Genomic DNA, 14,382 nt, shown 5'->3' with positions numbered 1-14,382 from the left:
ATATTTGATAAATTCTATTAAACCCTCCTTTAAAAAGATGTTTTTTTTTACTATCTTTTTAGCCTGAAATCCATGATAAATCCCAGGGCTGCAAAACCATGTTAATAAAAATTATGCTATAAAATCTGAAGAAACAAAGACTTTAACGAAGTTGCAAAAAAAATAAAAAAAATGATAGAATATCAATTTTTTTTTTTTTTTTTTTGCAACTTGGTAAAAGTCATTTATTTTAAATATTTTTTTTCGTCCCTTCATTTCTTGTTATTGACACCACTATCAAATTTCATGTGAGAACAGTTGTCTTTAATTTTTGTATAAGGCCTTGTTTTAAATTGAATTGAAATGTAGAGAGACTATAAATATAAAATACATTTATTTGGTCAAAATCCATTATATGATTTTCATTTTAGAAAATGTCTAAAACTTAAGGCTTAAGAGACTCTTAAAATTCAGGAAAACTTGCTCAGTTGGTGTCTAATGGCTATGACCAAAAACTCTCCCATGTACAAAAAGCTTTTGATACAGTATCAACAAAGATCATTAATGGACTTTGCATAAACTAGAGGCAAATAAGTGGTTGTTCAATCAATGTGCAGAAATACTTAAAGTCATGTTAGAATTAAGAACACATTTAGTGACAACTTTAATGTTAAACAAGTACGTCAGGGCTCGGTACAGAGTCAGTTGCTTTTCATTTGTGTCTTAGAAGTATTGTCCAGGGAGATTTGTATCCCTAAAAATGCTGTATGCTGATAATTTAGTATTTGCTTGTGAAATAATGGAAGATCTTGTTGAATTAAGAATTGGAGGAAAGTAAATGTCTGAAAGTGAAAAAGTGATGATCAGTTGTTGTAGTGCTGGAAAGCTTTAGAAAGAGGAAGGTTTCCCAGCTCAGTTTCTTTTTTTACTTGAAGTCACCACTTATCAAAGCATGAAGGCCACTAGAGGATAAGAGTTAATTAATGTAAGGTGGTAGTTTAGTAATTGTTAATGGTGTAAATTGGGTAGAATTTGATTATTTATGCGGACGGCTCAACAAGAACTAGTTTTGAAGACTACCATGTTGTTCAACCAGGAAGCAGGCCAGTGGAACAGTGTTCTACAGATGGACACTTCAGGGAAATAAACTTTGTTTATGGAATCTGCGTTTAGATTTAGGCACAGATAGAGAGTGGGGAAAATCGTATATAGTAGTTGTAACTAGTCGAGTGTTTTGTGGAAGATTAGCAAGGGGAGACCATAGATTGGAGTTCAGTCAAGCACTTGCCATGAAAATAATGATAGAATAGAGGCAGGTTTGCAATGTCCCTTCAGTGGGAAAGGGGTTGCAGGAAAGGAAAAAGGGCATCACCTACTAGGTTTCAAAGCTGGTTTTGAACTATCAATGCTGAATAGGGCAACAATACTCCATTTTAGGGTGTACTTGGCTCTTATGCAGATAGAGGATTGCATCAGCAGTGAGATACCTACTGGAGTTATAGAGTGATCTAACCATTTTTCCAGCGATCTTTGGCAACAAATTTGATGTAAGTGTTCCATTTCAGATTGTCAAACATGGAGCTCCCTCAAAACAAGAGCCATTTATTTTAATTGGGGCGGGGGGGGGGGGGGGTCAGAGCGATTGTGATGAAAGGTGAAAAGTTTGGTTTTCAATGCATTAAAATTAACCAATAACCTTCTTCCCCATTGCGCCATGTTCTCAAGATCAGAAGAGGGAGAATCAGAAAGATCTTGGCCTTTGAAATGTGAATAATATGAATGATGGAAATGCGAATTACTTAGGACTTCTACCCAGTCATGGCTGATCGAACAAGAGTATGCTACCTCTCATGGATTAAATAAAGGGGACGAACAGAACAATAATCCAAACAATACAAATTATCAATCCTCATCTAAAAAATTCAAAAACTTAAAAAAATTTCTTTGCAGTTTTAAATTTTTGGTGAAGATTTGATTCTGTTCAAATCTTCATTCATTCTTATTCGATAAAAAAAAAAAAATCAATGAAGAAATATTTCAGATTGAATACTTACTACAGCAACAGCATCCGAGATGAGGATTTCCTCCTTAGACATGACAGTGAAGTAACCAATATTAACCAAAATATACAAAAATGTCACCATTGGAATTCCAATAATGATAGCACGAGGTAAATTTCTGAAAACAAAAGTAAAATGTATTTTTTTCTGATATGAAACAAATTTATTTATTGAACACACACACACACATACACAACACACACACACACACACACACATATATAATATTTGGTATTGGAATTTATTTCCAACAGTATTATCCTGCCAATGTTTGTGTAGGCAATATCATCATGAAAACAATTTATTTTGCTTGTGGTCTTGGGAATAAACACAATAATTGCAGAATTCAAACGTGTCTCAAAAAAGCCGCAGTTATACAAACAATCTTTCAAGTAGTAAATTTTTATGGTTTTATGAACAAAATAATCATATTTCCTTGCTGTGTCAAGTGAGCAAAATTATAAAATTGTTGAACCAATGTCGTACACTCGTTTGGTTTTGTGCTCATATTTCATGCAATTTTCTAGCAGGAATTAAAACGAATGTTTCTTTTTTTTTAATTTTCAACAATGGTTGCTTTCTTTTACTGTTGGTCTACTTTGATTAATGGCCATACATCGCACTGCTATCTACTCTAAGGAGATTAGAAAGAAGATCTTGGTTTTACTTTCTCAAAACTCACTTCCTTTATATCGTCCATTAGTTCTTGCATTTCATGGGCAATTTTTCAGACAAAGGGAAAAGAATTGCTGTTTTCTGAGTCAGAATATTCATCTAACACTTTATTGTTGGCTACTTTTTGACCTTGAAGTATTTTTTTTTTACGACCCTTACATAAAGTAGCTTGTTGCCTTATCTGAAACAATTTCCATAAAGATTTATCACAGTGTTTGGTGAGCAAAGTTAGTAAAAGTCACACATACATTTTTAAATATCCCTTATCTGAACTTACTTGTGAGGATTTTTTAACTCTTCAGTTACAAAGTTTAAGTTATTCCTGGAAAAAGAAAATAAAAAATGTTGTCAACTTTTCATTCAAAATGTAGATGCAAGAGAAATGATTTGTAAGAAAAAAAGTTGATATATAGAATTCATTTCATAATAAATATTTCAATCAATCTTAGAAATTGCATTGTTTGTTTTGTTTTTTTTTGTTGTTTTTGAAGTCACAAGATCGTTTGTGTATAAAAATTGGAAAGTTTTGAAAACTTCAAATGAGGATGGGTCATTCAGTACAATAATCCATGATAAGGAAAGAACAATCATGTGTGGTGTCAAATGAAGCATTTAGTTTACTACATAGATTGTTCCCACAAACTGCATTATCATAACCCTCAAACACAACCCTTTCATACCACACACAATGCTTCAACAAACAACAAAATCCTCCTCATATATGTATATATTTGAATTTATAAGTTAAGCCAATACAATAGCGATTTTTTAAATAAACATTTATTTAAAAAGTCAAAAGCTTTGATGATTTTGAATTAAATTTTTTTTTAAATAAATAAATGTTAAATAAATAAATGTTAAATAAATAAATGTTAAATAAATAAATGTTAAATAAATAAATGTTAAATAAATAAATGTTAAATGAATAAATGTTAAATGAATAAATGTTAAATGAATAAATGTTAAATAAATAAATGTTAAATAAATAAATGTTAAATAAATAAATGTTTATTTAAAAAAGGAAGCCAATACAATGAAATTTAACTCACAAATTCTAATTCAAATTTACACAATGCTTACATTGACAAAAAATCTTTACATTTGATAATCTATATATCTATAAAAGGGAAAGTGTGTGTGTGTGTGTGTGTGTGTATGTGTCTTTGTACATTTCCCTACAAAATAACTGTTAATTTTCAGTCTACAGACTCGAAATTTGATATACAGGGTACTGAGATTTGGGAAAATCTTTGTAACCCGTTTTCGGCCAGAAATTTGGCTGTTAGGGGTGAAAGTTCAACGATTTGACCTTTGAGAACTCTACTAAACTCCTCCGACAATTTTGAATATAAACAACTGAAATTTTAGATATAGGTTCCTTGCTCATGGATCTAACTTAATAACTTGATTTGAGCCCAAAACAATAAATGTTAAGGGGTCATAATAGGGGACAAAATTAAAAAAAAAAAATTTGACCTCAACGGTCTCTACCAAATTACTCAGCCCTCAACTGGGCACTTTTCTACAGGGAGGGGTCGCTTTTTTCACCAATATTTTCGAAAGTCATCCCCGCTTTTCGATTGTCTAGCCTTAATTTAAACCTACGTCACTTCCGGTTTGGCGGTGGTCGTAACAGCAAAGACGTCAGGTTTTTTTTCCCGTTCTTTTCCTCCTTCGCGGTACGGGTTTGAGCCTGCCTTCCTACTACCACTTTTGTTTTTTTTTTTGCTCAACACACCTCCAAACACCCGAGCAACACCGGGCACCCTTGCTAGTATATATATAAATAAAAGTGAAAGTGTGTGTGTGTGTGTACATTTTCCTACCAAATAACTGTCAATTTTCATCTACAGACTCGAAATTTGATATACAGAGTACTGAGATTTGGGAAAATCTTTGTAACCCATTTTCGGACAGAAATTTGGCTGTTTTAAGGGGTGAAAGTTCAACGATTTGACCTTTGAGAACTCTACTAAACTCCTCTGCCAATTTTGGGTATAAACACTTGAAATTTTAGATATAGGTTCCTTGGATATGGATCTAACTTAACTTGATTTGAGCTCAAAACAATAAATGTTAAGGGGTCATAATAGGGATAAAAGTTAAATAAAAAATTTGACCTCAACGGTCTCTACCAAATTACTCAGACAATTTCTGGTCTAAACATTTGAAATTTTACATAAAGTGTATTCAGAGATAGGGCAAGCTTTTTAATTAGTTTTGATTGATAACTTGAGCTACCAATATATAAATGTATGTATGTTTGCATGTCTGTCTAAAACTTTCGACAGAGGCGACGGATTTTCACAAGATCAGTATCGTTATGAAGCTCGGCGTTTCAGATGACAAATATCGAAAAATTGGCTAAAAACAATTATTTCTTCACCTTCAACTGGGCACTTTTGTACAGGGAGGGGTCGCTTTTTTTGCCGATATTTTCGAAAGTCATCCCCTCTTTTCTACGTCACTTCCGTTTTGGCGATGGCCGTAACAGCAAAGACGTCACGTTTTTTTCCCCCCGTTCTTTTCCTCCTTTGCGGTACGGGTTCAAGCCTGCCTTCCTACTACAACTTTTAAAATTTTTTTTTACTCAACATCCACCTCCAAACACCCGGGAAATGCCGAGCTGAACTGCTAGTATATTAAAAATAATATAAATGTTTAATTGAAAATAATGTGCATTTTTTAATTAAAAAAAAAACAATGTAATCTCTATTCCAAATTTCTACAATGTTTGTTTTATGTACAAAAGCAATTTTTTAGAAGTATTATTTGTGGTGTAAGAAAAAAGAAAGAAAATGTGAGTGCCAGCAAATAAAACATTGAATTAAAGTTACTTTGTCAAGAGAAAAATAATATTTAAAACTTTGAATGTTGTTTTAGAACAAGAAATATAATTTAAGATTAATCAGTTTTTTTTAATTCTAAATTAGGACAAAAAAAAGAAAAGAAAAACAATTGGTGAGATAATCTAATTGCAACTGAACAGATTTAGTTTACTTAATTCTATTTTTTTGTTTCTTTTTAAATTTCTTGAAACATGAGAGTGCACACAATGAAAAAAGATAACAAGTTATTTCCATTTTAGTAACCTAATCTCAATCTTACCCATTAAAAAAATGATAAAACATGATACATGAATATCTGTCAATATACTTTGTTCTGTAGCTTTAATTAATCCGACTCATTGCTGCTTTGTGGCATTACAGATTTAATGAAATTTATAAAACTATAACCTTTTTTTATTGGTTAAAATTTTTTTATTAACTCATTTGTTTTTAAAGAAAATCTTTTTGAATAAAAAATACACAAGACAGTTTTATTTGTTCAATCTTATAATTAGGATTTGCTTTTTGATGACTAGAAATGTCAACATAAGTTAAAATAAAATTCTCATTAAGATTTGTTTTTTTTTTGTTGTTGTTTTTTTGTTTTGGACAATTTATAATTTTAAATTTGTTAAATTCCATGAAACCTTTTTTGTAAAAAAAGAAAACAAAAAAACCTAAGAAACTAATTTAAAAGACAAAAAACAAAACTTTAGTTCATTTATTATTGGTTGGAAATGTGCAGTGATATGTGTTTCAATGGGGCTTCATCGATTTTAAGCAACTAAAAATCACTTCCAATTTGTAAAACATATTGCTACAGGATTGCTTCCCTGAGGGTTAGAACATTATCATCTTTAAATGCAATATTAATAAACATGTATCATAAACCGTTCTTATATGTCATCAATGGTCCTGGATATGACCTTAAGCTATATCCAGTGGTGAGGCCCCAGCTTGCGGGTTTTGGGGAGTGTGGAGCCACCCTTTAATTGCCATTGCTTCCAGGTCCACTCTGACCAGGAGTGGTAGTACCTGTTAGGGTCTCAACTATGGGTTAAATAGAAACCGACTTGAAAACAAATATATTCAATTAAAAAAATTTTCTTCAAAATCTTTGGATTCAGCATTAAATAGCCTGAAAAGGGGCTGATATGCCGTAAAACAAAAACAACCAACTATATGTCATCGAAATCGATCATTTCATTAGTTTCAATCCCTTTATAATATTCTTTAATTCTGTTAATTTATCCACTCATCCTTCAGTGTTTTTTTAATCTTGATAAGCGGTGAATAGAAACAAAACTTGCAGACTAATCAAAATTCCCATAATACAACAGATTCATGAAAGCAACCATTACTCAATCATCCATACAGATGCATGTTAATAATTCCAGTTCTTCATGTAGGTTATATTTCAATGGTTCAAGATAGTTACATCAAATAAACATGTAATTCAATGTATTCCTAGTTTTGTATCAATTGATTAAGCGGTTTAAAAGATGAGATTGGTTTCCTAATGACCTTCAATATGTCCTCAAACACTGTACACACCGTATGCATCAGTAATGTGACATGACTTAAAGAAAGAAAATAGGAAAATATGCATTAGAAATCCACTCACCAACCATCATATGCCCACAGTCCATTATAAAAGCCTAAAGCTATCTCTGCAGGATCCCTGGCAGTATCCTCAAACCCTTCGGAAATGAAATCCAGTTTACCTGAAAACAAAACAGAAAAGAAAAACACATTATAAATTTTGTTACGTTTATTTATAATTATCACTCTCCATCATCTGGTTTTAAAGTGCTGTGATTATCCTGAACTCCAAGGTAGGTAATACCAATCAACATCTCACACCTGATCTATATGTGATCCAGTTGAAAGTTATGCTCCATGCGATTAAATCACTTCTTAGTCTATGTTCTCCATTGTTTGAAGTATCCTGACATTTTACGGAGTTGATGCTAGAGGTAGTAACTCATCTAAGTTGCTGAACTTATTGCATCAACATCAAGTTTTTAATGAAGGAAGGGACGGATCTTTTATTCCAGTTTGCTGTGGCACATCCAACCGATCCTGGCATGGCCAATATATCAAAGCTTGTGTCTTGTTGCCATCAGAAGGGGCAGAGTAAACATAGCTGAAAAGAGTGAGGTAGTAAGTTATCAATCAAGTTACACAGAGCCTTCCACATTTCATTCCTGTAGGAAATTGTCAGGCTAAAATGAAGATTAATTCCACGCATTTATCCTGATGATTCTCTACGAGGGTGAAACACTGTAGCTTAATTAACATATTTTCATAACTTACTATATATATATATATATATATATATATATATATGCTTGTCTATGTTTCTTCATCATTGTCTTTTTCCTCATTATTCTGATCTCATGTGCTCAAGAAAAGATAACACACAACATGACAATTGTGTTTATTGGAAAGACATCAAACTCGTTGCCACAAAAATGTAGAATATTAAATACTCAAATTCTTCACGAATTTACAGACTCCTAGAAATAGATGAATGCTGACTACAGAGAAATCCTATAATTAAATGTTTCCAATAATAAAGATTTTGTGTCCATATCTTGTGCAATAAAACCTATAAATATATCTGTCCTACAAGTATTTATTTACAAAAATATTTATGATCTAAATAATTTATAATTTTCTCTATCACTCCTAAACACTGGTTCAGTTTAATAATAGTAAATCATAAGCATAATACATAAATTCACACAAATGATGCTAAGACATGTGTAAATTTGTTTGATAAAAATAACAGAAGAAAAAAAATGAAGAGAAAAAACATAAATTCACATAAATGATGCTAAGACATTTGTAAATTTGTTTGATAAAAATAACAGAAGAAAAAAAATGAAGAGAAAAAACATAAATTCACATAAATGATGCTAAGACATTTGTAAATTTGTTTGATAAAAATAACAGAAGAAAAAAAATGAAGAGAAAAAACATAAATTCACATAAATGATGCTAAGACATTTGTAAATTTGTTTGATAAAAATAAAAATAACAGAAGAAAAAAAATGAAGAGAAAAACAATTTTAAAGGGAACAAATGAAGAAAATTACTAAAAGACATTATTACTAGGTTTGCATCTAAGTTTCTGTAGTTCTTTTAAATTCCAAACATTTCAGAAAAAATAAGTAATTAATAACTGACAACTTCTTCAGAATATTTTCAATACCTCATTGGTAAAAATTAAAAAGAAAAAAGAAATAAATAAAAGTAAAAAGGAGCAATTGTAATGCAAATGCTTAGTTTTCTTGACTTGAAATTCCATTTTAATAATTGTTTTTTAACAAACAGAAATTAAATTAATTTGAAAAAAAGAAGAAAAACAAAGATTCAAAAATAAAATTCTCAAAAAAAAAAAAAAAAAAAAAAAAAAAAAGAGAAAGTTCCAAAGTTTAAAAAATGGTTGGAAACTCAGTTGTCATCCCAATATATACCATTGTTAGTGGACAAGTGTCCAGAAGAGCCGGGAAAACATGCAAGATTATATTATTAGAGTTTTTCGTAATTACAAAGTTCTAATTGTAACAACAGTGTAGTTAAATAGAATGACTGTTATTTAACACCATTTCTTTTTAAATATTTAGAGTTTTAACACAGACACAAAATCCCCATTATGATAAAAAGGATTCCATTTAATGTGATCAAACCTTAAATTGTGACAGTTTTCACTTTTTATTATCAGTAATGAGACTTTTTATTATAGCCTGAGATCTAACACACACACACACGCACTTTTGGTTACTGTAGAGGACTAGGATATATAAATCCTAATCCCGTTACAAAAGAATATAATGAAACGAATGGAATTGAAGGAAACAAAAACTCAATTGATGGATAAGATAAACGTGTCGTTTATTTACTGTTGAAAGAATGAACGTTTTAGATATAACATGTGTTCATGTCCGCGTGGGTGTAATCATTGTTTGTTGCGGGATTGGTAGTATAGAAGGAAAAAGGAAATGTGTGTTCATCTCACGTTCGGGTTACTGTCGTTTGTTTGCGCGTGGGAAGAGAAGTGAGTAATGTAATGGAACGAGAAATGGCAGTCCATCGTGTAGACAAAGAAAAGGATAGAGAGTTGACATCAGTTAGCAGTCAGCTATGCGAAGGTGTTCTCAAAGACCAGTAGTAGATAGAGAAAGAGTGAGAATGTGTACGTACGGTCTGTTAGCTTTTTGCCCCACATAGTAGCAAGGTGGTGTGAGGCCGCAGTCGGTCTGTAGACCGACCAGCTCAAAAGCTGGGCCGAAAAGGAAGAAGCCGCTTGTTGCCCTTTCTTTTATAGGTGTTTCCACTGGTCTTTTGCGCATGTGTGGATTTCCTTTAAAAGGAAGTGACGTCGTCCATCTGTGTGCGTACGGTGTACGTGTGCGCGTGTGTGAGTACATGTGTGTACGTTAGCGCGCGTGTGTGTGTGTGTGTATACACGTGAATGTGAGTATGTACGCGTACGTGAATATATGTACGTGTGTACGTGGGCGCGTATGTTTGTGTGCGCGTATGTATGCGACAAGTAATATAGCTTGAAATGTGAACGTGTTTTTGTGTGAGACTTGAAAAGGCTCGCGCATTACAAACATACAGACACACAATCTTCATTATTGTAAAGATGGCCAATGCATTTATATTTCTGCAATCATCCTAATAAATAATAATCAGATTAAGCAGTATTTAATTAAGCTTTAGGATAACCTTGCTGATTATCTGAAAGTTTGAATCAAATTACAGAAGAAAACAATAGAAAAAAAACAGGGAATGATTATTTTAATACAAGGAATGTGGCTGGGCTTTTAAAGAATAGGAATATTTTAAAATCCTTTGCAGCTGAAAAAAATGAATGTCTTGTTGATTTTATAAAAAAAAAAAAAAAAGATACAACCGATTCAAATTATGAGAATATCTTCTATGCTTTTGTAGTATTAAGTTTGTCAGAAACCAAAGTCAAAATAAAAAAAAACTTTTCTTATATCTTTGATCAACTTTTATTAAAAACTAGCAGTACTCGTTAACTGGCGTTGCCTGGTGGTAGCATGCACCCCCCCCCTCCTCCACATAAAAAATTAAAATATGGTTGCTGTTGTTTTTGTTGTTTGCCAACCCCCAACCTGCTCATGTTACAAAATTCATAAGCACCAAGTTATGCTGGCATATGGTTGCATATGGTATCGTGCTCTGCCATCATATGCATCCGAGATCAATATCTAGTTTAAAATTTGGTGCTTATGCATTTTTTGTACTGCGCTATTTGTAATAAGTGTTTTCATATTAAATTCAGCTTTCATACCATTTTTTTTTATTCAATTGTAAGGTGAAAGAATATTTACAGAATACCCTCTCCTCCCCATTTGTATTGTTTAGTGCTTTTAATTATAAATTATAAAATGAAGCACATTTACTCATTGTAAAACTTCATTTGGCATTATTTTATTATTTGGTAAATATGAAGAATGATTACACCTTCGAGAAATGCTTTAAAATTACCATTTTTAAAGGTTTTCGGGGATGCTGAAAACGAAAATAACGTATAAAAATTCGGCATACGAGTAGTTTCCAAGATATGAATAAATATTTTCTAAAAGTGGGGGATCACTTTTCTATAATAATTTAAAGCGAAATGAACACCCACTTTATGGACACATTTTTTTTCAGGGGTGAAGGGTGGGGTCAACATACAATAAACACAATTTAATGCAAAATGAGCTCCAACTTTTTTTGTTTGGGGTTTGTGCACGTCAAATCGATTATTAATGCCTGGTGCTCTCCCCCTTCTCCCCAGAAAAAATAAAAATTTTGGGTGATCAGTTCACGGTAAATTGTGTTCATTGTATGCTGACCCCCCCCCCTCCCACCAAACAAAAGGTGGTCATAAAGTGGGTGCTCAATTTGCGTTAAATGCAAGCAGTCTATTTTTTTTAAACTAACAGTATTTAAAATTTTTGCCGGAATTTTAAACGTTATTTTCCTTTTTTGAAACAGACATTTCTTCATATATGTTAAAGTACTTGTTGGCTTGAATTATAAACGTGATTTTTAAGTATTGGTTGAAGGTGGAAAACATCTTCGTATCTCCCCCACCCCTTTTTTGTATTTATTAAATAACATGGTAAAGTACTTGCTTGCCGGAATTTTAAATGTGATTTTTGTTTTCAGGGGTGCTGAAGACGTATAAGTTGTAATTGTAAAGGATTGGTCAGAGGTGAAAAGAGTCCTCATATTTACCCATTTTTTTGTATTTGTAAAATAACGTGTTTAAGTATAATTAAAATTTATTGACATCCTCACATGTTTTCAGCATCCCCGAAAACCTTTAAAAATAATAGAATAATGTAATTTCATCCATTTATAGTTTGTGTATATAAACAAACATGGAAATATATAAATCGAATCTGAAACTGGAAAGCCAAATGAAACAAAATATTATCAGGTGCATCCCTAGGAAATCCTCGTATTTACCCTTTCTTTTTTTCGTTTTTTTTTTTTTTTTTAATTTTTTGTATTTAATAAATAACATGGTAAAGTACTTGTTTGCCATAATTTTAAATGTGATTTTTGTTGCTGAAAATGTATAAGTCGTAATTGTAAAAAATTGGGTGGAAAGAATCCTCATATTTACCCATTTTTTTGTATTTGTAAAATAATATGTTTAAGTGTAATTAGAATTTAATGACATCCTCACATGTATAATAATAGCATGATGGGAATTTATCCGTGGAAACATACAAATTGAATCGGAAACTGGAAAGCCAAATGAAACGAAATAGTATCGGATGCGTCCCTAGAAGTGGGGTATCTTTATTAATGAAATAAAAGGTTAATATAAATTAATTGTTGACCGTTTCTTAACACGTGAAATAATAGCATGAATTAATTTTAGCCATTTATAGTTTGTGAAGCAGTTATAATGCAAACAAAGTGAAAACTTAAAAATCGAATATCCAATTATAGTTTGTGTATATAAACAAACAAGCAAACATAAATCGAATCTGTGACCGGAAAACCAAACGAAATGAAATAATTGTTAACCACATTCTAACATGTGAACTGATAGCATGATGTAATATCAGCCATTTATAATTTTCTTTCTCTTTATATCTCTTTGTATCGCTCGCTGGTCAGTGAATGAGTTATGTTTTGGAGTGTAATATCTTTACAAATAAACAGTACAAGTATAAAGATTATAAGCGAAACAGTTACGTGAATTGTATAAGTAAATCTAAGCAGAATAATTGTATAAATAAAAACGTAAGAATAGTGTGCACTTACATGCATGATTTATACTTGAGAAATGTTCGTTTATTGTTGGAATAACAGAATCGGGGAATTGTAGAATGTATAATTCTCAGCCAATCAGATTTGCTGGATTTATGTATGAGAGAAATCATTATTTTTTTTGTATGCCATAGGGGGTAAGAATATGCGTTTGTGTAGAAAATCTGTAATCACTAATACAGCTAACACGCAGGAAAGTAAGAAAAAGTATAAATGCACTTGGTGTAGAATGGTGCTGCAAGAGGACTCAGTGTAATTTTAGCTACTTCCTCTGCAGGTTAGGATGATGATCATGGCACTCCTCAGAATAAAAGTAATGTTTTAATATTACGAAGTAATGTGTATGTAATTGTGTTCTATAGCTAGATAATGTAATGGCTAATGACGTAAACATAATTTTCTATCTGCCATCTGTTATTTCTATCTGCAATCTCGTCCAGAGGGGAACAACGGAATCTACTTTATTATATACAAGAAGAAGACAAGAAGAAGATTAAGTACAGTGAAAAAATTTAAAAGATGTCGCAAATAATGGGAATGAAGTAAAAGAGGGATAAAACAAATTTATTTTTCTCTTTTATTATGAAGTAAAGATGCATGTCTCTATTTAATTGTTAGGCAGATGTTTCTTATTTACTAGGAGTGGGGGGATTACTGCTTATCAAGGCCTGAAGGCTACTCAAGAATAAGGATAAATAAGTATGAGGTGATCGGTAAGACAACTATGATTATTGGTAATGGAAGTTTGTTAATTTAAGAGGATAGTTTGCTCACATTAGACTTAAAAACAGCCATGTTATAGTCAGCTGGAAAGCAGCCTTGAAGTATTCTGTTCCACAGACAGGCAGCTCTGGGAAAAAACTTTACTTGCAGAATTTACATTTAATTTTAGGCAGAGATAATTAATAAGGGAAATATCAGCAGTTGTTATGGGGAAAATCCAGCTCCTCAGATCAGAATACTCTGGATTAGGACAAAAATAAAAATTGCCTCAATCTAGAAGGATTTTTGAAGAAAGAAAATATGAAGTGTCAGAACTGATACTACACTTTTCTCTTAGACAAAAAGTCAAGGAATTACGTTATCATTTTTGTATAATGGCTGTTCAAGTTAAACAAGTGTGAATATACATTCAGCTATGCCTTTTCCAGCATTCTAAGAAGTTAGGTTAGTATGTTGTCTGAAAGGTTATTTTTAACATTCAGCTGCGTTGGATGTTATTTGAAAACTGATGGTGTTCTTTCAGTTGTATCATAAAAAATACTCCTTGTTTTTATCTATTTCTCAAATTCATTCTTATAAAAAATTCATAAAAAATACTCCTCCTAGCAATCTCTTGCTTTTGTTGAAGTTACCAGGCTTGTTTTGATAAATAGTATTGTAAACGTTATGATTGGTTAGTCAACATTATTTTACTTCCCAATTATAATCTTGTCATGTGAACTGGTTTTTCAGGTATAGCTGCAAACAATGATACAAAATACAGCACACTTTGATCTTTGTGTGAATGTGGTTTTTAAAAG

General features: G+C 31.7%; 1 protein-coding gene across 3 annotated transcripts in view; it reads right to left on the bottom strand.

The window, feature by feature from the left end:
* LOC145297684 (b(0,+)-type amino acid transporter 1-like) overlaps positions 1-14,382 on the bottom strand; it is a 115,303-nt gene that overhangs the window by 19,400 nt on the left and 81,521 nt on the right. For all 3 annotated transcript variants that reach the window (XM_080143881.1, XM_080143879.1, XM_080143878.1), the window contains exons 6-8: positions 7,167-7,266; positions 2,992-3,036; positions 2,034-2,157 (exon numbers count right to left, since the gene is read on the bottom strand). In XM_080143881.1, coding sequence (XP_080000007.1) covers positions 2,034-2,157; positions 2,992-3,036; positions 7,167-7,266 — 269 coding nt within the window. The remainder of the gene's footprint in view (positions 1-2,033; positions 2,158-2,991; positions 3,037-7,166; positions 7,267-14,382) is intronic.

This window comes from Euprymna scolopes, chromosome 18 (assembly GCF_053919585.1).
Source record: "Euprymna scolopes isolate OS-2025 chromosome 18, ASM5391958v1, whole genome shotgun sequence".
NCBI lineage: Eukaryota > Metazoa > Mollusca > Cephalopoda > Sepiida > Sepiolidae > Euprymna > Euprymna scolopes.
Note: the sequence above shows the minus strand (reverse complement) of the source record. Positions and strands in the feature narration are given on the sequence as shown.